This window comes from Anomaloglossus baeobatrachus, chromosome 3, assembly GCF_048569485.1.
Source record: "Anomaloglossus baeobatrachus isolate aAnoBae1 chromosome 3, aAnoBae1.hap1, whole genome shotgun sequence".
In the NCBI taxonomy this organism is placed as follows: Eukaryota; Metazoa; Chordata; class Amphibia; order Anura; family Aromobatidae; genus Anomaloglossus; species Anomaloglossus baeobatrachus.
Window position 1 is genome coordinate 115,427,607 of NC_134355.1, and position 25,612 is coordinate 115,453,218.

At 43.9% G+C, this 25,612-nt stretch overlaps 1 protein-coding gene across 4 annotated transcripts in view; it reads right to left on the bottom strand.

Annotated features, from left to right (window-relative positions):
* CFAP61 (cilia and flagella associated protein 61) overlaps window positions 1-25,612 on the bottom strand; it is a 447,743-nt gene that overhangs the window by 99,873 nt on the left and 322,258 nt on the right. For all 4 annotated transcript variants that reach the window (XM_075339389.1, XM_075339390.1, XM_075339388.1 and 1 more), the window contains one exon: window positions 22,109-22,283. In XM_075339389.1, coding sequence (XP_075195504.1) covers window positions 22,109-22,283 — 175 coding nt within the window. The remainder of the gene's footprint in view (window positions 1-22,108; window positions 22,284-25,612) is intronic.

Sequence of the window (25,612 nt, forward strand, 5' to 3'; positions counted from 1 at the left end):
GACTTCATTGTGATCGCGCGGCTGTGTGCGTGTGCCGCGGCTTGATTTGCGGTCACACGTGAAGGACTCACCTGTGATCGCAAATCCCCTGAGTGACTACAGTGAGACGCACGATCAGCTGTGCTTTCACTCAGGTTACTCGCTGTCACAGCTGCAGTCCTACACGTGAGAGCAGTGGCCACGAGTAATCTCAGTGACAGCTCAAGCTGATTGCGCGACTCACTTCAGTTGCTGCATGGAGCTCACAGGAGCGGCGGTGTTCTAGTGCCGCTCCTGTCAGCTTCCGATGTAGCTGAGCTGGAAGCGTCGTGGGACCTTGTGTGGATTACGTCAGACATGGAGGTGTTTTTGAGGAATTAATAAAGTGGTGAAAGAGGGTGTTTTTTTGTCTTTCATTCCAAATAAAGAATTTTTTGGATGTGTGTGTTTATTTACTTTAACTTACATGTTCATCATGGAAGGTATCTCGGGGAGACGCCTGCCATGATTAACCTAGGACTTAGTGGCAGCTATGGGCTGCTGCCATTAACTCCTTATTACCCTGTTTTCCACCGCACCAGGGCAAGTCGGGATGAGCCGGTAAAGTTCCGGGACTTTCGCATCTAATGGATGCGGGAATTCCGGGCGGCTGCTGGCTGATATTGTTAGGCTGGGGAGCTCCCCATAACGTGGAGCTCCCCATCCCGAAAATACCAGCCTCCAGCCGTATGGCTTTACCCTGGCTGGTATCCAAATGGGGGGGACCGCACGTCGTTTTTTTTTCATTTATTTATTTATTTATTTAACTGCTCGATATAGACACACCCACCGGCGGATGTGATTGGTTGCAGTGAGACAGCTGTCACTCAGCGTGGGGGCATGTCTGACTGCAACCAATCATAGGCGGGGAAAGCAGGGAATACGTGATGGATTAATGAGCGGCCGGCTTTTTCAAAGAGAAGAAGCCGCCACAGTATGAACGCCGTGCAGCGCCGCGCTGGTGATCGTGGATCAGTGAGTATGAGAGAGGGGGGGAGGGAGAGACTGACATGGACAGAGAGAGAGATAGAGACATAGAGAGAGAGAGACCGATCGACAGACCGACCGACAGAGAGAGAAAGACGAAAGACCTGCCTTTGTTATGTTAAAAAAAACATGTGGATCACAATAATAATGCAATGCAAGCGCACTGCTTCACATTTTGGCAGCGATTTTCTACAACTCATTGATTTCAATGGATGTAGAATGCAGCCAAAATGGCAAAAACAATTGACATGCTGCTTCTTTGAACGCATGGTTTTTGCCACAAAAATATGCAAATTAAATGCTTCGTTTGGAAACGCAAAGTGCGGACAAGAAATCCACATTTTCTATAGACTGCTGGAAAATTAAAACGCATGCATTTTGGCATTAAAACGCTGCAGTTCAAAACGGACTTAAAAAGCAGCTGAAAAGCAGGTGGAAACGGAAAGTGCGCACATAGCCTAAGTGAGATTGGATGGAGACGTCTGTGATCAGCAATTATCAAGTCTTGTCAGAGATTCTCAATGGGATTTAGGTCTGGACTTTGGGCCATTCAAACACATTTTGTTTTTGCGTGTTCCCTACATGTCAAGTGGAATTTGCTCTGGTCAGATGAGAAAGGAGAACTTTTTGGGCTGAATTTAGAACGCTATGTGGCGGAAAACTGACATTGCACATCACCCTGAAATCACCATTCATAACGTTAAGGGCTATATCCAAGACTTTAACTAAAAAAAAAAAAATGTGGCTAAGCACTAATAGGCAGGTAATTGCTACCTATGTGCCTATTGTGTCCGGCGCCATTTTTTGCTGGCACAGAGCAGCCACAGACCGCTCTTGCAGGCCATACAATGGTTTCATTAACAGAGTGGAAGCCTCTTTTACACTCAGCTGTGTAGAGAGGACGGGACTGCTGACATCATGCTGATTGACAGCTGTCTCCCTGCTGCCTAACTGGGGGAGCCAGCTGTCAATCAGCATGTCCCCCCCCGTCTACAAAGCAAAGCGGATGAGAAACGCTGCTCTGTTGACGCGACATCAGCAGGAGCAGCTGAATCGCTGGCAGGAGTGGTCTGGAGCAGTGCCGGACACAACAGACAGGTAGGTAAAAACTACCTGCTTGTTGGTGTTTAGGCACATTTAAAAAAAAAAAAAAAAAGTACCGGACATATCCTTTAAACTTGGTGGTAGCAGCATCATGCTGTGGAGATGCTTTTCTCACCAGCAACAGGGAAGCTGATCAGAGTTGAAAGGAAAATGGATGGAGCTAAATACAGGGCAATCGTGGAGGAAAACCTATTAGAAGCTGCAAAAGTCTTGAGACTGGGGCGTAGGTTCACTTTCCAGCAGGACAATGACCCAAAGCTGCTAGAGCTACAATGAATGGTTTAGATTAAAGCATATCCATGTGTGTGCAGGGCCCAGTCACAATCCAGACCTAAATCCCATTGAGAATCTGTGGCAAGACTTGAAAATTGCTGTTCACAGATGCCTCCATCCAATCTCACTGAGCTAGTTTGCAAAGAAGAATGGACACAGATTTCAGTATGTAGGGATATAGCCCAAAAGACTTGCAGCAGAAATTGCAGCTAGAGGTGGCCTTACAAAGTATTAACTCAAATTACAGTTTTAAACAACCTAGTATCATTGTTTTTTCACTTCATAAATAGTTACTACTTGATGTTGATAAATCATACTAAATCAAAATAAAATTTAATTTATGTTTGTGGGTATAATGTGAAAAAATGTAGAAATGTTCATGGGTATGAATACTTTTTTTAATATACACAAAGCAACTAACATCTCAGCTATAGCTGTGGCTTACAGAGATGAACATTATAACTAGAGATGAGAAAAAATAATCTATTGGGCTCCAATCCGGCATACATGTTGGTACTCCGTGGCAGTCCTACCAGTGTCCTGGGACTTTTCTTGTCCGGCACTTGAATGCCGTCATCATGAGCGCCTCTGCCACTTTCAAGGTTTCTATGATGGAGTCAAGTGCTGGCCAAGGAAGTTCACAGAACCCTGGAAGGACTGCCACGAAGTACCGCTGTGGATGCCACACCAGGGTCCGGTGAATCTTTTTGTTCAGCTCCAATTATGAAAAGTGAGAATATTTTTGTTATATGATACTTAGGCTGCTTTCACACCTCCGGTTTTAGCAGAGCCAGCCAATCCGGCTCTAAAACCTATGCAACGGATGCGGCGACAAAACCGCATCCTTTGCATACATTTTTAACATGCGGCCCGTCCGTTTTTTGCCGCTTGTGACAGGCTACTGAGCATGCGCAGTGGGAAAAACTGCATGCGGCGGCCGGATGCGTCTTTTGCTGCAGGACGCCGCATGCGGCGTCCATTGGCATGCATTGCAAATCGCACCGCATCGGCCGGATGCGGCGCGATGCGGGTTTTTTTTGCCGGACAAAAAAACGTGCCAGGCAACACTCCATCCGGCCGCCGCATCGGCTAAATCTGCCACATGCGGCAAAAACCGGACGGAACGCAAGCCCATGCGGCACAATACGGCACTAATGTAAGTCTATGCAAAAAAAACGCAACCGGCGGCGAAAAAAAACGGTTGCGTTTTTTCTGCAAAGCGCCGGATTGTGAGGCACAGGAAAAAACGGATGTGTGAAAGCAGCCTAAATATTCAATTTTCTCTTTTTTTTTTCAGAGGAGTAAGGGATTCTGTAGGACACTCTGCTTAGGGAGAAATTATAAATTAAGAGACCACACAGATGAATAAATACTATAATTAATGCTACATACACAGTATAATTAAGCAGCTGTGAAATGAGTGCTAAACGCGAGCTAATATTATAATAAGTGGTACATATTTAGGAAAGCGCTTTCCTTCTAATATTGGCAGCCTTCCTGACAGCTGAAGACAAAAAGATTATTAACATTTTTAATCTCAACATCTAGATAAAAATTACAGGTGTCACAAAGCACACTGGAGAATGGATTAATAAAAACACTTTTTATTACAGCCAGCAATCTACTTCCTAAGCAGTTAAGCAATGTGGAATCGTGGAAAATTACTAAGCAGCGTCTAATTAGAAAAATGGCCATGATTTAATGCAATAAAGTAAAACTTTCTCTTTTTAAATAAATTAAATAGGGACTACTGAAATGTAACGCTAATAAATATTCAGTATTTCCTAAGTACATTAATTATGTAAATAAATACAATGATATTATTCCATTATTTGTATAACTAATGTAAAATGAAACACTTGAGATTATTTCAGATTAGAGATGAGATTACTTAGTAACATTCGATATTGTAAAAGACAGGAGGGAAATGTCCTAGAACCTTTAGTGATTATGGAAACAGGGTGAATTGAAAGATTCAAATAATAAATGGATATTCACTTGGAGAATATTCATTGCAAAAGTTTTGACAACCGAATAACAGTCCCATATACAGTTGAAACCAGAAGTTTACTTAAGGCTACTTTATACACTGCGATATCGGTCCCGATATCGCTAGTGTGGGTACCCGCCCCCATCTGTTGCGCGACACGGGCAAATCGCTGCCCGTGTCGCACAACAGCCGTCACACATACATACCTGTCCGGCGACGTCGCTGTGACGGGCGAACCGCCTCCTTTCTAAGGGGGCGGTCCGTGCGGCGTCACAGCGACGTCACTGAACCGCCGCCCAATAGAAGCGGAGGGGCGGAGCTGAGCGGGACGTAACATCCCGCCCACCTCCTTCCTTCCTCATAGCGGCCGGGAGGCAGGTAAGGGGAGCTTCCTCGTTCCTGCGGCGTCACACGCAGCGATGTGTGCTGCCGTAGGAACGAGGAACAACCTCGTTACTGCTGCAGTAACGAGATTTGAGAATGGACCCCCATGTCGCCGATTAGCGATTTTGCACGTTTTTGCAACGATGCAAAATCGCTTATCGGTGTCACACGCAACGGCATCGCTAATGCGGCCGGATGTGTGTCACGAATTCCGTGACCCCAACGACTCCGCATTAGCGATGTCGCAGCGTGTAAAGCCCGCTATACACTATAAAAAAAAGACACATCTGCAGGTTTTTCTCACTATCTGACATGAAATCAGAATAAACCTTTCCCGTTTTAGGTCAATTAGGAACCAAAATTATTTAGATTTGCCAAATGGCAGAATAATGAGAGAGAGAGAATGTTTTAAGGCATTTTTATTACTTTCTGCAGAGTCAAAAGTTTACATAAACTAAGGGGTACTTTGCACACTACAACATCGCAAGCCGATGGTATCGATGCCGAGCGCGATAGTCCTCGCCCCCGTCGCAGCAGATAGCTTGTGATAGCTGCCGTAGCGAACATTATCGCTGCGGCAGCTTCACATGCACTTACCTGCCCTGCGACGTCGCTCTGGCCGGCGAACCGCCTCCTTCCTAAGGGGGCGGGTCATGCGGCGTCACAGCGACGTCACACGGCAGGCGGCCAATAGAAGCAGAGGGGCGGAGATGAGAGGGACATAAACATCCCGCCCACCTGCGTCCTTCCGCATAGCCGGCGAGAGCCGCAGGACGCAGGTAAGGAGATGTTCCTCGCTCCTGTGGCTTCTCACATAGCGATGTGTGCTGCCACAGGAATGAGGAACAACATCTTACCTGTCGCTGCCGCGACATTATGAAAATGACCGACACTACACCGATGATACGATTTCGACGCTTTTGCGCTCGTTAATCGTATCAAAAACGATTTACACACTCCGATGTCTACAGCGACGCCGGATGTGCGTCACTATTGATTTGAGCCCACCGACATCGCAGCTGCGATGTCGTAGTGTGCAAAGTACCCCTAACAGTACTATGCAAACAATATGGGACAGACCATATGATGATGTCATGTCTTTCAAAGCTTCTTATTGGCAACATCTGAGTTAATTACAGACACACCTGTGGATGGATTTTAATGCACACCTGAAACACACTGCTTCTTTGTGAAGCATCATGGGAAGGTGAAAAGAAATCAGCCAAAATCTCAGAAAGAGAATTGTGGACTTGCACAAGCCTGGTTCATCCTTGGGTACAATTTCCAGACACCTGAAGGTGCCTTGCTCATCTGTACAAACAATTATACGCAAGTACAAACAAGATGGGAATGTCCAGCCATCATACCGCTCGGGAAGGAGATGAGTTTTGTGTAGCAGAGATGAACGTGCTTTGGTCAGACAACTGCATATCAACCCAAGAACAAAAGCAAAAGACCTTGTGAAGATGCTGGCAGAAGTTAAAAATATTGTTTCATTATCCACAGTGAAATGAATACTGTATCAACATGGGCTGAAAGGCCACTCTGCCAGGAAGAAGCCATAACTCCGAAAGTAACATACTGTAAAAAGCCAGATTAATGTTTGCACATGCACACAGAAACAAAGTCTTTAATTTTTGGAGACATGTCCTTGTCATGGGTGTGTCACAAGTGACAGACAGTCATGTGATTTCTGGCCATAGAAGGTCACAATGTTTGGCTGCGCAGAATGCTCCCTGACTTTCCATTGTTCCTGCTGTCAGTATTTATTGGTATAGGTAGCTCTCCTGCTGGATTCATCTCTCCCCCTTTTGGACCCAGCAGGAGCTCGCCTTCCACCCAGCTGCTGATCATCAGCATTATTTTGTTGCTTATATACACCTTCCATCCTTGGACTGGTGCTGGTATTATTATTCAATTAATTCAATCCTTGGTTGCTTGTGCTCCTCTGTGGTATCATAGCTGAAAACTTTGCTGAACGTCTACTTGTGTGATCTGTAGATAAGTAGTTCATGCATTTCCCCCCCTATGTGACCTCTTTGTGTCGTACAGTGCCTACAAGTAGTATTCAACCCCCTGCAGATTTAGCAGGTTTGATAAGATGCAAATAAGTTAGAGCCTGCAAACTTCAAACAAGAGCAGGATTTATTAACAGATGCATAAATCTTTACAAACCAACAAGTTATGTTGCTCAGTTAAATTTTAATACATTTTCAACATAAAAGTGTGGGTCAATTATTATTCAACCCCTAGGTTTAATATTTTGTGGAATAACCCTTGTTTGCAATTACAGCTAATAATCATCTTTTATAAGACCTGATCAGGCCGGCACAGGTCTCTGGAGTTATCTTGGCCCACTCCTCCATGCAGATCTTCTCCAAGTTATCTAGGTTCTTTGGGTGTCTCATGTGGACTTTAATCTTGAGCTCCTTCCACAAGTTTTCAATTGGGTTAAGGTCAGGAGACTGACTAGGCCACTGCAACACCTTGATTTTTTCCCTCTTGAACCAAGCCTTGGTTTTCTTGGCTGTGTGCTTTGGGTCGTTGTCTTGTTGGAAGATGAAATGACGATCCATCTTAAGATCCTTGATGGAGGAGCGGAAGTTCTTGGCCAAAATCTCCAGGTAGGCCGTGCTAGCCATCTTCCCATGGATGCGGACCAGATGGCCAGGCCCCTTGGCTGAGAAACAGCCCCACAGCATGATGCTGCCACCACCATGCTTGACTGTAGGGATGGTATTCTTGGGGTCGTGTGCAGTGCCATCCAGTCTCCAAACGTCACGTGTGTGGTTAGCACCAAAGATCTCGATCTTGGTCTCATCAGACCAGAGAACCTTGAACCAGTCTGTCTCAGAGTCCTCCAAGTGATCATGAGCAAACTGTAGACGAGCCTTGACATGATGCTTTGAAAGTAAAGGTACCTTACGGGCTCGTCTGGAACGGAGACCATTGCGGTGGAGTACGTTACTTATGGTATTGACTGAAACCAATGTCCCCACTGCCATGAGATCTTCCCGGAGCTCCTTCCTTGTTGTCCTTGGGTTAGGCTTGACTCTTCGGACAAGCCTGGCCTCGGCACGGGAGGAAACTTTCAAAGGCTTTCCAGGCCGTGTAAGGCTAACAGTAGTTCCATAAGCCTTCCACTTCCGGATGATGCTCCCAACAGTGGAGACAGGTAGGCCCAACTCCTTGGAAAGGGTTTTGTACCTCTTGCCAGCCTTGTGACCCTCCACGATCTTGTCTCTGATGGCCTTGGAATGCTCCTTTGTCTTTCCCATGTTGACCATGTATGAGTGCTGTTCACAAGTTTGGGGAGGGTCTTAATTAGTCAGAAAAGGCTGGAAAAAGAGATAATTAATCCAAACATGTGAAGCTCATTGTTCTTTGTGCCTGAAATACTTCTTAATACTTTATGGGAACCAAACAGAATTCTGGTGGTTTGAGGGGTTGAATAATAAATGACCCTCTGAATAAACTTTTCACAATTTAAAAAAAAAAACCAAACAAACAAATAACATTCTTTTTTGCTGCAGTACATTTCACACTTCCAGGCTGATCTACAGTCCAAATGTCACAATGCCAAGTTAATTCCGAATGTGTAAACCTGCTAAATCTGCAGGGGGTTGAATACTACTTGTAGGCACTGTATATAGTGTTTAGTCGAGTTGACGAATAGCTCATCCCATCCATTCCATATTTAAGACCGAGAACTAGGGATACCTAGGGTCAGGTATCCGGCTCAGAGCATAAGTGCGGGACCTATCAAGAGTGGTGAAGAACCCTAGGGACCAGCAGTAGGTTTAGTCAGGGGTCACCATCTTCCCTTTCCCTAGACACAGGGCTTCCCTTCCCTTTCGCTTGATACTTTCCCGTACCCAGTGTCACACTCCTGTGGTCTGACGAAACTAAAATTGAACTGTTTGGTCATAATGAAAATCATTATGTTTGTAGGAAAGAGGGAGAATCTTTGAAGCCTAAGAACACCATCCCAACTGTGAAACATGAGGGTAGCAGCATCATGTTGTGGGTTTGTTTTGCTGCAGGAGGGACTGGTGCACTTCACAAAATAGATGGCATCACTATGAAGGTCTTGTTTGACTGAAATGTCTGTGCTTATTTATGCTGGTTCTACAACTTATCTACTATAAAGCAATTACATTTCACCTATGTCAGTGCCAAGTCTCTACATCTACTTGAGATGGTTTTGGAAGCTACTTGTGCACCATCTCTAGAAGTGCCGTGTGTATCCATTCTACTACATATTCTGATTTCATGTCAGATAGTAAGAACAAATCAAACTTGAAGTTTTATTGCTTTTGGGTTTTTTTTAGCCAAAATTGGATCTTGGATCTAGCAAGATGAAGACGTGTAACAGAAAGTCATTTATTTTCATTTTCATGCACTCCTGGCTTTGGTTCAAAAAATTGTACTAAAAATTGCTAAAAAAACAGCAATTGTGATTGCAACCTAAAGAATACAGATGGCTAAAAAATATGAACCCAGTAGACAGAATAAAGGATGGAGGGCAGAATAGAGAAAAGGCAAAGCAAAAATGACTACAAGGTAAAACAAGGAAAAAAAAAAGATTGATAAAAATAAAAAAGTAGAGAGATATCTGAGGTGTAATAATACGTGACATCAGGAAAGAAATATTTGAGAGGCCAAGCAACTGAGAACACCGAAAAGAAAGCAACAAATGCCGAATAGAGAGAAGCAGATAAACACCAATGGCAGCAGTGTATGGTCCAATACTGCTGAGAGTTAAATAGCAGGTTCATCACATAGTAGTATCTAGACAAAACTGTGCGATCAGAATATGCAAAGCATGTTTCAAAAGGCTTTTATACCAAAGCCAAGCAAAATATTTGTCCATTAATTAAGAGTGTACAAGTGGTTTGATTATGATTAACCAATATGGAAAGTGTCAGGGTACCTGGAACAAATCCAGAGAATATAAAGTCATTACCATCAGTCATGTCTGGAATGTGCAACATAATTACACAATGACATGTCTCAAACTCATTAAACATCAGCACACGGTGTGTTCTCTGTATGTGTATAGTGAAGTCCTTGAGGTTAGGCTATGGTCACATCACGTTTTGGTGTACATTCAGTGGCTCCTCCAGGGCTTCTGGTGAAATCCCAGCAAAATGGGATTCCGGTATATGTGCTGACAGGCCATTGACTATGGTGATGCAGACGGAGTCACAGTGTGCTCTGTCTGAGATAATTTTCAGCCATATATGCCTAGTTGTGGTTGGCAAGGCATAGTCAACAATGCAACCTTTTGCATGGGTTCAAATGTCCGAACACAACCTTAGATGAAGGTACTTTAACTCATCAGTATTTGTAAGCCAAAATTAGGAATGGATACAAAATACAATCTTTCCATTATGTTTTCTAAATGCAGATTCCACCCCTTGATTTTTGCTTACAAGTATTGATGCAAAATAATGATGAAAAGTGGCCTCAAAATTACACTTTGTAAATTTGGCCACACCTGTAAAAATCCAATCATAATATAAAATTAATTGACCTGAGCTGTAAATGTGCAACATTTGTTATTATTCATTAGAACAAAAGTAAGGCAAAATAGGACATTCATTTTCAATTGATCGACCACCCCCCATAAGTGTACATGATTTAAAAACAGGGAGAGAAAGGGGTTTTTTTTTTAGCCGACTATCAAAACCCCACAAATCAAGCCTGCTTTACACGTTGCAATTTCGCATACGATATCGTATGCGATTTGCAACGCCCCCATCGTATGTGTGGCAAGTTCAATTTGTTGAACGTGCCGCACAAACGATTAACCCCCGTCACACTTACTTATCTTCCATACGACCTCGATGTGGGCGGCGAACGTCCACTTCCTGGAGTGGGAGGGACGTTCGGCGTCACATCGACGTCACGCGGCAGCTGGCCAATAGAAGTGGAGGGGCGGAGCTGAGCGGGACGTAAACATCCCGCCCACCTCCTTCCTTCCGCATTGTGGGCCGGGAGCCGCAGGATGTAGGTAAGATCTGTTCATCATTCCCGGGGTGTCACACACTGCGATGTGCGCTACCCCGGGTACGATGAACAATCTGACGTGCAATTCTAGAGAAAGGTACGATGTGTATGCGATGAACGTTTTAACGTTCAATCGCAATCGCACGTACCTGTCACACACTGCAATGTAACTTACAATGCCGGATGTGCGTCACTTACGACGTGACCCCGCCGACACATTGTAAGATATATTGCAGCGTGTAAAGCGGGCTTTAGACAAAATACCAGAACCATCTAGAAGTCACAATAATTTTATTGAGGTAGAAAAGACAATTCAATATATAAAAATATATCCCATGTGGGGTTAACAATTAGACATACATAAATCACATCGCATAATAACAATAAGGTGAACAGGAAAAAGTGGGGACCTCCAAATAAGCCCTATGGTGGGAAAACACACCGGGACCTGAGCGTAATAAAAACTTCCATGGGGAGTTAAAGTATATGAAAAACCCTGGTGATCTTGAGTTCAAATGGGATTAACACAGTGTACCACAGACAGCAACTAGATGGTGCTCAAGTAGCATTCATACACCTAGATACACACAATAACACTGGCTGAACAGATCCCTAAGGAACTCTAACCACCGGCATTTTTACTTACCCAAGATAAGATGTGCCGAGCGCAGGAATTGGGCCCCCCGAGGAAGATAATATCGAAACGTGCATCGGGGTTGGACGCACCCCGATACCTGTGCTCGGCACCTCTTATCATAGCTACTTGAGCACCATCTAGTTGCTGTCTGTGGTACACTATGTTAATCCCATTTGAACTAAAGATCACCAGGGTTTTTCATATACTTTAACTCCCCATGGAGGTGGTTATTGCACTCAGGTCCCGGTGTGTTGTCCCATCATAGGGCTTATTTCGGAGGTCCCCACTTTTTCCTGTTCACCTTAGGGGTACTTTACACACTGCGACATCGCATCTGGAATATCGTTGGGGTCACGTCGTTAGTGACGCACATCCGGCGCCGGTAACGACATCGCAATGTGTAAATCCTATCCTAGATGCGCCGATAAACGATCGCAAAAGCGTCAAAAATCGGTGATATGTGTAGCGTCGGACATTTTCATAATGTCGGGTCGACCGCAGGTACGATGTTTGTCGTTCCTGCAGCTCCACACATCGCTGTGTGTAAACCCGCAGGAGCGACAAACATCTCCTTACCTGCGTCCCGACGGCAATGTGGAAGGAAGAAGGTGGGCGGGATGTTATGTCCCACTCATCTCCGCCCCTCCGCTTCTATTGGCCGGCCGATTAGTGACGTCGTGGTGACGTCGCTGTGACGCCGAACGCACCTCCCCCTTGAAGGAGGGATATTTCGGCAGTCACAGCGACGTCGCCGACCAGGTATGTGCGTGTGAAGCTGTCATCACCACATATCGCATGTGCGATGGGGGCGGGTACTATCGCGCTCAGCATCGCTAGCCGATGCTAGCGATGTTGCAACGTGCAAAGTACCCTTTATTGTTATTATGCGATGTGATTTATGTATGTTTAATTGTTAACCCCACATGGGATAAATTTTTATATATTAAACTGTCTTTTCTACCTCAATAAAATTATTGTGATTTCTAGATGGTTCTGGTATTTTCTCTTATTTGTGGTGTTTTGATAGTCGGCCAAAAAAAACCCTTTCTCTCCCTGTTTTTAATTTTTTTATTATTCAATAAGGTTTTATGCATCATGTGACAAAGGGATGTGGCTTAACTTAAATGTGGGTGGCTTATTGGTAGAGAGCTGGTCTAGGATGTGCAAAAAAAGCCGACCAATAAGTGTAAGATTAGATAGAAGTGTCTGAAGAAGCAGAGCCGTAGAGACAAGTAAGATGAGTGAGTGCAATAAGATTTTGGTCCACTGGTTTGTCAGATATGGGAAATGTTTTTGAATTAGTGAGCATGGGAAACTGAAGGTAAGAGTCCGAAAACTGTGTCAGATGATAGCTGGGTCCACATAGCATTTTCATTGGGGCTTACATCTGAACGCCACACAAAACATCATTCGGGCATGTCCGCCAACAGGACCATTGACTATAATTATGGAGATGGAGTTACAGTGTGCTCAGTAAGACGTAATCAACTATGTCTTGCTGTCCGCCTCTATTTCTATTTTGCGGGGAGGTTCAGACATATGGGCCCGATGGATCCATTTAACAGATAAGGATACTGAAGCAGATTGTAATGGAAGAAAGATGATAAGCTCAGATTTGTCCATGTTTAGTTTCAAAAAGCAAAAGTGTGACGCCCCTGGACTATCAGGTCGTCACAGCGTACTGCACAAACTGCCCTTCCGCGCAGTATTCCAAGTCCCTCATGGTTCTGGGTCCCTATCTTATGGTGTTGCCTCCAACAGCAAATCAAATCCTAGATACACACTGCACCACACCCACCAGGCACACCAGTGGACGGCTTAAGTGGAATAGAGTCGCTCACCTGGGGGGTCAGGGAGGGGAGGTGAGGAGTGTAGTCAGTCAGTGAGTAGTCAGTGGAGGGGTGGGAAGTAGCCCTCGAGCTGTGAGGAGCTCAGAGGAGGTTGGGAGTGGTGGCTCCCAAGAGAAGCTAGGTTGCAGACGGTGGTCTGGACCTAGAGGAGTCGGACCCCCGGTCGCAGGGGATTGCGGCTAGGTGCCTGGACCTATTAAGGAGGACGGTCAGCAGCCTAGCACTATCACAAGTCGGGGACCAAAGACACGGCGGGGTACACGGACCCTAGGTCGGGGAGAAGCTTCAGGCAACCAGGCAATTAACATGAGGAGAACGGAGCCTTTATGATCTGTTTCCACCCACTTCAGAATCGCAGCACTAGCGCAACGAGGGGGATAGGGCCTTCCAAAGAAACGGTCCAGAAAATCCCAAGCATGAGCTCTAAGAGCAGGCTCCCACACTTAGCCACAGTGGGGAGCGGGGCTTGGCAAGTTTCAGACTACTGGGCCACCACGTTGAAGTTAAACTTAGTGCCAGGAGGCAGGTCACGGATCACCAGGCAACACTATAGGGGACGGGACCCGGACGAGCTCCCCTCAAGCGGCAGCGATACCCCGAGATTTGGTTTACCCGGTTGTCATCGTCTGCTTATTGACTGAGTGAGTACCTGAGTGACCCCTGCATCCCACGGCATCCCACAGAGTCCCGGGGCCTTGCCCTACCTGTGGAGGTTGACCACATCTAGCTGCCCCACTCCATCACTCCGGGTACTCCCAACGGCAGCGGCGGTACTCCCAATTACCGTACACTATGGGTGGCGTCACGAAGTATATCTCCCCTGTAAATAACCCTCTCTTCATTTGAGTGTGGCCCCTAGCCCCCGGGTCCGGAGACCCTCGAGCCACAAATAATCACCCCCGGATCCGAGCGGTTCGACCGCTGCAGGGGCGGCACAATAGGACATAAAGGAGTATATGACTGCTAGATACTGGAGTGAGCAAAGAAATAAATATGCATGGGGTGATTTTATATACAGCACTGACCAAAAGTTTGGACACACCTTTGCATTCAAAGAGTTTTCTTTATTTTCAGGACTCTGAAAATTGTAGATTCACATTGAAGGCATCAAAACTATGAATTAAAACATGTGGAATAAAATACTTAAAGTGTGAAACAACTGAAAATATGTCTTATATTCTAGGTTCTGCAAAGTAGCCACCTTTTGCTTTCATTACTACAGTACTTTGCACACTCTTGGCATTCTCTTGATGAGCATCAAGAGGTAGTCACCGGAAATGGTTTTCCAATAGTCTTGAAGGAGTTCCCAGAGATGCTTAGCACTTGTTGGCCCTTTTGCCTTCACTCTGCAGTGCAGCTCACCCCAAACCATCTCGATTGGGTTCAGGTCTGGTGACTGTGGAGACCAGATCATCTGGCGTAGCACCCCATCACTCTCCTTAGCCCTTACGCAGCCTGGAGGTGTGTTTGGGGTCATTGTCCTGTTGAAAAATAAATGATGGTCCAAATAAACGCAAACCGGATGGAATAGCACACCGCTGAAAGATGCTGTGGTAGCCATGCTGGTTCTGTATGCCTTCAAGTTTGAATAAATCCCCAACAGTGTCACCAGCAAAGCACTCCCCACACCATCACACCTCCTCCTCCATGCTTCACGGTGGGAACCAGCCATGTAGAGTCCATCCGTTCACCTTTTCTACAAAGACATGGTGGTTGGATCCAAAGATCTCAAATTTGGACTCATCAGACCAAAGCACGGATTTCCACTGATCTAATGTCCATTCCTTGTATTCTTTAGCCCAAACAAGTCTCTTCTGCTTGTTGCCTGTCCTTAGCAGTGGTTTCCTAGCAGCTATTTTACCATGAAGGCCTGCTGCACAAAGTCTCCTCTTAACAGTTGTTCTAGAGATGAGGTGTGTCCAAACTTTTGGTCTGTACTGTATAAATATATTTATATATATATATATATATATATATATATATATACTGTATATATATGTAGATATCATAGAAAGAGCTAATGGGTTGGTCAAACTATTAGTAAGATGTGTATCTCCTGGGTTTTGATATAATATCTGGGCACACTTACCAACTATTTAACATTTATCTTATCTGGGCAGCATGGTCGCTTAGTGGTTAGGACTGTGGCCTTTCAGCGCTTGGTTCAAATACTACCAAGGACGCCATCTGAAAGGGGTTTGTATGTTCTCGCCGTGTTTGCATGGGTTTCCTAAGGGTTTTCCAGTTTCCTTCCACACTCCAAATACTGATAGGAAATTTAGATTGTGAACCCCAATGAGGATAGTGAAGATAATATCTGTAAGGGAGCTATATAAGTAAGTCAAATAATTATTGGTGTTTTCCTTTGTGCCTGTTGGCAATCTTATCTTGTCTGCCAGTTAAGGCCCAGTCACACTAAACAACTTACCAGCGATCCCAACAACGATACAACCTGATAGCGATCGCTGGTAAGTTGCTAGGAGGTCGCTGGTGAGATGTCACACTCCAGCGATCCCACCAGCAACCTGACCTGGCAGGGATCGCTGGAGCGTCGCTACACGTGGAAGCATGCTGCGCTTGGTAACTAAGGTAAATATTGGGTAACCAACCCGATATTTACCTTGGTTACCAGCGCACACCGCTTAGCGCTGGCTCCCTGCACACCTAGCCACAGTACACATCGGGTTAATTACCCGATGTGTACTCTGCTACGTGTGCACCCAGCCGGCTTCTGCGGACGCTGGTAACCACGGTAAACATCGGGTAACCAAGAAGCCCTTCCCTTGGTTACTCGATATTTACCTTCGTTACCAGCGTCCGCCGCTATCACACTGCCAGTGCCTGCTCCCTGTTCCCTGCACTCCTAGCCACAGTACACATCGGGTTAATTACCCGATGTGTACTCCAGCTACATGTGCAGGGAGCAGGGAGCCGGCACTGACAGCTGAGAACGGCGGACGCTGGTAATGAAGGTAAATATCAGTTAACCAAGTAAAGGGCTTCTTGGTTACCCGATATTTACATTGGTTACCAGCGTCCGCAGAAGCCGGCTCCCTGCTCACTGCACATTCAGTTGTTGCTCTCTCGCTGTCACACACAGTGATGTGTGCTTCACAGCGGGAGAGCAACAACTAAAAAATGGCCCAGGACATTCAGCAACAACCAGCGACCTCACAGCAGGGGCCAGGTTGTTGCTGGATGTCACACACAGCAACATCGCTAGCAAGTTGTGCCTCAGCAGCGATGTTGCTAGCGATGTTGCTTAGTGTGACGGTACCTTTACCTGTCATCCAAAAAATTTTTTCAACAGACAACTATCTCTCCCAAGAAAACCCATAGTGGCTATGTGTTTTCAATAGGAGATAGGATGAAGTGGCAATCAGACATTATATCTGTCCTCAAATTATCGTCCATGAAAACAAATAGATCAGAAATTGATATACCAAATAAAGTCAACTGGTTAGGAAGACTTTTATCTAATTTGTATGGGCCTCTTTAGGTTCCTCAGGGTCCAAGTAAGGCGGGCTTTGCACACTACGACATCGGAGGTGCGATGTCGGTGGGGTCAAATTGGAAATGACGCACTTCCGGCATCGCATGCGACATCGTAGTGTGTAAAGGCTCGATGATACGATTAACGAGCGCAAAAGCGTCGTAATCGTATCATCGGTGCAGCGTCGGCGACAGTCCGATGTTGTTCCTCGCTCCTGCGGCAGCACACATCGCTGTGTGTGAAGCCGCAGGAGCGAGGAACATCTCCTACCGGCGTCACTGCGGCTTCCGTAGGATATGCGGAAGGAAGGAGGTGGGCGGGATGTTTACATTCCACTCATCTCCGCCCCTCCGCTCCGATTGGCCACCTGCCGTGTGACGTCGCTATGACGCTGCACGACCCGCCCCCTTAACAAGGAGGCGGGTCGCCGGCCAGAGCGACGGTCGCAGGGCAGGTGAGTCCATGTGAAGCTGCCGTAGCGATAATGTTCGCTACGGCAGCTATCACAAGGATATCGCTGCTGCGACGGAGGCGGGTACTATCGCGCTCGGCATCGCAGCATCGGCCTGCGATGTCGCAGCGTGCAAAGTACCTTTAAGACTTCTACCTCTATAATTACAGCAACAGCCCTGGTTCTATGAGTAGACGAGAAGAGAGACGAGTACTGAGTCTTGTTGTATACCAAGAGAAGACAGTCATGAAAAAAGATTGGGTAGGAGTAGCTGATACTAAAGAACTCATAGAAAAATAGAAGGAGATTCAAAATGTTGGAAACCTGTTGGGAAGAAAATCTGTCAGACAGGAGCGCTTAGCTATAAGCCACAAGTTACACTGCAAACACAATGCCATTGCACCAAGAGGAAAGTGATCAATATTATTTCATAAAATGAGATTTACTTGTTCTGTTTGAAAAAGATAGTTGTTTGTGTTGGATCTTCGGAGAGATAGGTCACTCACTCCACTAGAGCCGTAATGGGCTTTCTTGCTTGTATATTGCTGCACAGATTTATGGAGGTGATGACCATCACAGTATCAGAAGATTACCGTACTTGACGAAAAGCAAAGAAATATACCAACAACAAAAAGGTTAAATGGATTAAAAAGAGATGTACACAGTACATTACAAAGCTCCCCAAGTATTATCCCTCACATGTGCCTGCTCAATAAAAGGTGAGCTGCCCCATTTTCTACTGTAATATTAATAGATTGTTACATGATGTAAATTTAGTTGGCTATTTGATAATGATATTCCTCCATGCTGCCCACAATCCAGCGTAGTTACTGCTTCTTGATCCCACCTTGCGTTGTGGAAAATGTAAAGCTGAATGTAATTTTGGAGTATGTATAGAAAATACACATTTAGTGCACCAAAATGGTTATACACATAGGCTTAATACATTTAGGAGTTAGATAAGATAGTACCCACTGTATGTTGTATTTGGAGTGATGAGCTAGGTAGGTCATATACTTTTCTCATACAGCTCCTATTGTGGGGTACTCATTGTACGAAAATTATCTCCTTTACCCTAGAGAGGCTATAATTGTTCTATTGCTGGGGGTTCCACTATTGGACGACACAGTGATCGCCAGAATGGAGGACTTGTGTCCTTCATTCTCCAATGACCATAAGACCACAGACAAGAGGAGTTGAAAGGAGAGATCAGTTGTGCCTTCCCCATGCTACTCTATGTAAAGGGGATTTTCCTGTGCACACACTGCGTTTTGACCTGCGGTTTTTTTTGCGTTTTTGCTGCAGAAATTTCTTGAGAAAATGGTTGTAACCTTTCTGCAGACATTCCCCAGCAAAACCTATGGAAAAAAAAATAGCTGTGCGCACACTGCGTTTTCTTCTCAAGAACATCCTTTCTGCAGAATTTCTTGAGAAAAAGAATGAGCATGTCTCTTCTTTTCGGCAGGTACCTGCGTTATTTGCCATAGATAATGGTAAAAAAAACGCAGGGACCAACCTGTGGAAAAATACACCAAAAACGCATGCGGTTTTCGGTGCATTATTGGTGCGGGTTTTTTTTACGCAAGTGCGCTAATCTTTCAGAAGAAATTTCTTGAGAAAAATCCTTTTTCTATTGCGCACAGGGCCTAAGGGTACGTGCCCATGATAAGGACCTGCTGCATGCTGGTCTTAACCTGTGGGACCACAAGTTTTCACTGAAGGAGACCGCAGCTGCTCATGCTTACAATCAGGATTTGGGCAGTTATGGTCTCTTGCTATGATCACCCTGCAGAGAACGCTTGTGTCTCCGCAGCAAAGAATTGACATGCTGCGGCTCGGTAAGCCACACTGCAAGTAAGTTTTCGCTGCATGAAAAAAAAAACACAGTGGGCAAGAGATTTCTGGAAATCCCATCCACTATGCTTGTACTGTACAATGCAGCATTTTGGACGCAGCTGACACATGCTACGTGATCGTGAAAATGCTGATCGTGGACACGCAGTCTAAAACTTATTGGCCCCGTATCCACCTCCAGACTGGACCCCTCTTATGCCATTGAATGACTACCGGGGTAAATAACATGAAAAAACGTTTAAACAATCCCACAATTATAGATAAAATCCAAATTCTTTATTGATTGTTTGCTATATCTTACTGACCTTTAATAGGACGCTGCATAATTTGTATGTCTTCCCTTAGTGTGGCCATGGCAGTATTTGTATTTTATCTTACTGCAAATAGACTGACTGGAGACGCTGCAGTGTGCTATCGTAATAGGTGCATCTCAATTGAATAACGAACAGTTTAGCTGGAGAAACTGCGGCTACTCGTCAGCTGACCTGTGTAGCTTTTTGCATTCACGGTAGCAATCGATATTTATATATGAGAAAGCATGATTATATACTGTTCTATTTAGGTCAAAGAGTAATTTTTAATAGACATCTACCTAGATAGTATTGATTATTTCATTATTTTTCACAGTGTAATTATGTTTACATCTATTTCCTGATATGCTGCTGCATTTTGCAACTTAATACTCTTGGTCCATTGCTGTTGATCTTGTTAAATACTATTTACATATTTTTTACATATACAGTGTGTTCACCCATATCCTGTCCACCGCCATTAACTTGAGAATGGCGGAAGCTATAGGTACAGAAGTGATATCTAGGTATAGTAAAGTATCCATGCGCTACGCAATGAAACCACCTATAGCGCCATCTGGTGGAAAACAACGGAGTTAGCATATTTATCTCGCAAAACGGAACGAGATAGAGAAAAAAAAGTGAATTACAAAGTTGTAGGGCATCATCAATTCAATACGAATCGACACCTTGCATACAGAAATGCTATGATTAGAACGTGTAAAACTCACAAGGCTGCGGACGTGAAGCGATACTTCATGGAGACCTTCTTACAAGTCATTGGGTATGGTGACTCCGTGGAGTAGCCTCCACGCTCGCCTGACCTGATTCCATTGGACTTCTTTCTGTGAGGTCATTTCAAACAGCAGGTGTATGCGACCCCTCCACCAACATTGCACGACATATGATGACGTGTCACAGATACTTGTGCAAACGTGTCACCTTCCATATTGCACAATGTGCAGCAAGATACAGTATGCTGTCCAGAGTCCAGATGTGCATTGCAGCTGACGGTGGCCACTTTGAGCATCAAAGTTAAATGAGCGCCATATGCGTGACCAGCATTCAATGTTTTTGGGGTGGGGTCATGGGTTTCATATCATAGCATTTTTGTATGCAAGGTGTCGATTCGTATTGAATTGATGATGCCCTACAATTTTTTAATTCACTTTTTTTCTCTATCTTGTTCCGTTTTCAAGATAAAAATGCTAACTCTGTTGTTTTCCACCAGGTGGCGCTATAGGTGGTTTCATTGCATAGCGCATGGCTACTTTACTATACCTAGACACCACTTCTATGCCTATAGGTGCTGCCGTTCTCAAGTTAATGGCGGTGGACAGGATATGGGTGGACACACTGTATATATGGCCATCGGTTTTATGGTTATAAAATTAATTCATTTAAATTATTCATGAGGTTACCGTGGTTGGCACTTATGCACTTTGGAATTGTATGATATTTTAAATACAACTTTCTACTCTGAATTTTGTGATAAAATATTTTCTATACTGTGAATATTTATTCTAGATTTTTTGTAAAATAATTACATTTGGATTTTATCTATAATTGTGTGATTGTTTAAGCTTTTTGTTTCATGTTATTTACCCCGGTAGACATTCAATGGGGTATGGGTTAAGTGGTTAAGTTTTGTGAAGCTTATGATTAATTTTGGACGTTTTTGGTAAACTGGCCTCCTCTTATGCACTGCCGATTCCGGTATGTCTCCCATCGGTTTCCTAGTATAAGCAATGTCTCATTACAGTTGCAGCATTCATATTATTTGTCAAATAGGACTTACCAGAGTACAGGGCCTATACAGAATAAGTTTCAAAACAGGGGAAAAGTCTATGGAAAAGAAAATGTGCGCAACTATTGTCATCACTCCCATAGACAATACATTAAGTGATGGTGAGTCTGCAACCAACTGCTCTTATGGTAATCATAAGTGTGGCATGGGAAGAACAGGGTACTCTTCCATCCTGGAGGTCTGTGAGGGTCTCATCTTACTACGCACGGGTTCTATCCATGAAAACGTGATTCACGGACATCTGAAGGAGGCCTAAGGACAACATTTATTTTTATTTATCGAGTGCACAATATATATATTTCCTAGCTGGACCCCTCTGCTGTAGAAATAAGGCATGTTCTAATTTTTCAGCCATAAATTAGACAAAAGTTCAATTATTTAAATGAGATAAAAGGCTGAAAATCCTAATTAAGCAGGTGACAAAAAAAGGCAATTTAAAGTAAACAATAAATGCGAAATGACTGTTTGTCCCTTATTAGTATAAATGACTCCAAGCCAAAAAAGACATTATAAAAATGATTTTAAATACTTTGGAAATGATTCTTAAATTAGGCATCTTTTCCCCACCAGAGCTTTTTAGCGCTCATAATAATACATATTTTCTCACATAATTGCAAAGCACACTTGTTAATCAAATTATTCTTTAATTAGTTAGTTAATGAGTTTAGCCATACAGTGCTTTCAGAACTTTCATTTTTTGTACAGTAATTACATATAATTAAACAGAGCCCAGCCTTCCTTCCCTTGTACTATTTTTCTTTTTACTACTCCCCTTCCCCCTTAAAAAAACAAAAAAACCCACAAAAATTATGCTTTGAATGAAGCAAAAAACAAGGCATGACAAATGAAACATTTTGTTGCAATTAATTAGATGCTAATTATACACTGAAGATGCAAAGAAAATGGCATTCATTGGAAATGTAGTGAAGAACATAATAGACTGGAGTTTTTTTCTTACCTTTTTGGTTTATCACATTGTCTTTCAGCTGGTTCATCGCCTTTATGCAGTCTTCATTATCATGTAAAGTCAATAAATTTGAAGGAATTTTACCCTTATATTTCTGTTTGGAGCAGTCTGGGACATCTTGGGTAGTTAAAGGCTTGCTAATGTCAACCCCACTGGGGCACGGGAGCTATATAACAGTGTAAAGAAAGAAAAAATTACATAAATATACAGTCGTGACCAAAAGTTGTGAGACTGACACAAATTTTGGTTTTCACAAAGATTGCAGTATCAGTGTTTTAAAATATTTTAGCAGGGGTATCACTGGAGGAGAGGTGGGTGGGGCATTTTGCTTTGGTTGTAGCCATCATGGGGGGTGTCGTTGGACAGCCTAATGCAGCAGTCTGTGGTATGTCTCATGTGGCATTTTTACATACCCCTAGGACTGGAATTAGTCTGTTCTCCATGTCTTTTGCAAAACTAACAGCCGGTTCAGAGAACATGGAAAAGGCCGGCTCCTTGTATTTAATTATACACACATCTTTCTTGTGTGAGTACCATTGAAGACCCAAATGCTGGCACTTCCAGGGTCTATGCGACGTCTGAGCAGTGCAATCAAGTCACTTGACCATGTTACTGACATCAAAGTACAACTGTATATGAGGCTGACCTGATACGGTAATTGATCGCAGTACTATGCTTGGTGTTGTATTCATATACAAATGATGGTTCTGATGATATATTCATGTGCTGATAATGGTTGTGATGCTGTAATTTTGTAATGTTGGTAATTTTGGTAATGTATTCATGCACTTATTCGGTTTATGTATTCATGTATTGTTGGTGGTTCTGGTGATGTATTCATGTACTGATTTTGATGATTTATTTATGTACTGATTATGATTCAGGATCTTGTTCTGCTTGCCAGTTCCAGCAGCCACCATATGACCACTCATATGTGATTTTCATATTTGTAGTCAATTTCTAATTAGCTTCTCTACCTGCTTCTCTGAAATGAAGCAGGGACCGTAGTGAGAAAATTAGGAAGAGCAGCTAGTTGGCACGTGATTATAAGAATGTAAATCCCATATGTGCGGTCACATGACAACTAGTCAAACCGCAACCTTGGGTGCAAGAACACCTAGATTCACCTCTGCTTTTAGTCAGATGTTTCTATGGGTACTGAAATACAATTATCAGAATTTCAAAAGTTTAAAACTTGCATTGTCAAAATTTTGACTTAAAATTTACAATGTAATCTCTTATTTTTCAAGACTTCTGGAATTCGCGCTGGCTACAGGATATCAGCTTCTGGGACAAATTCTCACTGACAGCAACCCATTTTTACCTAATTTTTGCTGCTGTGTTTATGTTGGTCCACCTGTTTTTTGAGGATTGATCACAGATTCTCCATCATATTGACTCCTAGGGAGTTTCCTGGCCATAGGCTAAAAATTTCAATGTTTTCCTTACTTAAGCCTGCTTTACACCTTTCAATTCTGCATACGATATCGTATGCGATGTGACATGCCGCCATTGTATGTGCAACACGTTCAATTTGTTGACCGTGTCGCACAAACGATTAATTGCTGTCACACGTACTTACCCGTCCATACGACCTCGATGTGGGCAGCGAACATCCACTTCCTGGAGTGGGAGGGACGTTCGGCGTCACAGCGATGTCACGCGGCAGCCAGCCAATAGATGTGGAGGGGCGGAGATGAGCAGGACGTAAACATCCCGCCCACCGCCTTCCTTCCACATTACCGGCGGGAGCCGCGGGACGCAGGTAAGATCTGTTCATCGTTCCCGGGGTGTCACACACTGCATGTGTGCTGCCTCGGGAACATTGAGCAACCGATGTGCAATTTTATGGAAATGAACGAGGGGTATGCGATGAACGGTTTTACGTTCAATCGCAATCGCACATAGCTGTCACACGCTACAACAACACTAACGATGCCGGATGTGCGTCACTTACAACGTGACCCCGCCGACACATCGTTAGATTTGTTGTAGTGTGTAAAGCCCGCTTTAGTTATCACTTTTTCCTTGTGACATGGTCTCCATTATGCTGGAAAAGGCATTTTTCATCAATAAATTGCTGCTCGATCGTTGAGAGAAGTTGTTCCTGAAGGATATTTAACTGATGAAGTCTTCTTCAGAATGTTTGGAACATATAAAAGAATGATTGACTGGAGAAGAAGAGACGAGTGTCCACGTGATGCCGTGTGTGCAGCTCTACAGTATATGTTCATCAGTAAAGTGAAGATGGGCGCAGGAGCTACATTCTTTTATATATGTTATTCTGGTCCACAAAACAGACAAGAGAAGTACATGCTGCCATAGCAATTGGGGATCAATGCAATATAATATCACCAAAATAACTCGAAAATTTGTATTATATTTTATGCACCTGAGTATTGTACAACATTCTGATAAATCCAAATATTGTTCTCTTTTATGCATCATAATTTTCCTAAATGTCTATGCACAATACCTGCTGCATAGCGTCAGTTGACGTGGATTTTGGTGACCACCATACCACTGCTCAGGACTTTTTACTTTAAAATATTCTCTTGTTTATAAAATGATTATGAATGTATATAAAGGCTGTGGACTTGTACCCTTTATGATCGCACTTATTACATTCAACGGTATGGTACCTCTATGAGGCATTTTTTTTCTGGTCGGTTAAAATTTGTTTAAAGGGAACCTGTCACCACTTTTTTGGTGTATAAGCTGCGGCCACCACCACCGGGCTCTTATATACAGCATTCTAACATGCTGTATATAAGAGCCCAGGCAGCTGTGAGAACATAAAAAACACTTTATAATACTTACCTAACGGTCGCACGGTTGGCCATATGGGTGTCTCCATTCTCCGGTGCCAGCGCCTCCTCTTTCGGCCATCTTCGTCCTCTTTCTGAAGCCTGGGTGCATGACGCGGCTACATCATACACACTCGCTGGTCCTGCGCAGACGCACTACAATACTTTGATCTGCCCTGCTCAGGACCTGAATGCCGGCGAGTGTGTATGACATCGGACGCTTCATGCACCGCGGCTTCAGAAGATGGAGGACGAAGATGGCTGAAAGAGGCAGCGCTGGCACCGGACAATGGAGACGCCCATATGGCCAACCGCGCAACCTTTAAGTAAGTATTATAAAGTGTTTTTTATGTTCTCACAGCGGCCTGGGCTCTTATACACAGCATGTTAGAATGCTGTATATAAGAACCCGGTGATGGTGGCCACAGCTTATAGGCCAAAAAAGTGGTGACAGGTTTCCTTTAACCTGACAATTTGGTTAAAATTGTCCATTTTTATAAATCAACAACAGATGGCCATGGGCACCTTTACGCAGAGATAATACTACCTTTTACCTTTCACCATCTCATGTATTTTGCTCATTTATTGATTTATCACTAAGCAAAAAACATCAACAACTTCCCAATAGAAAAGGCTCAGACCTCAAAAGAAAGTTAAACACTTTACTATTTAATTGGCTATTAACTGG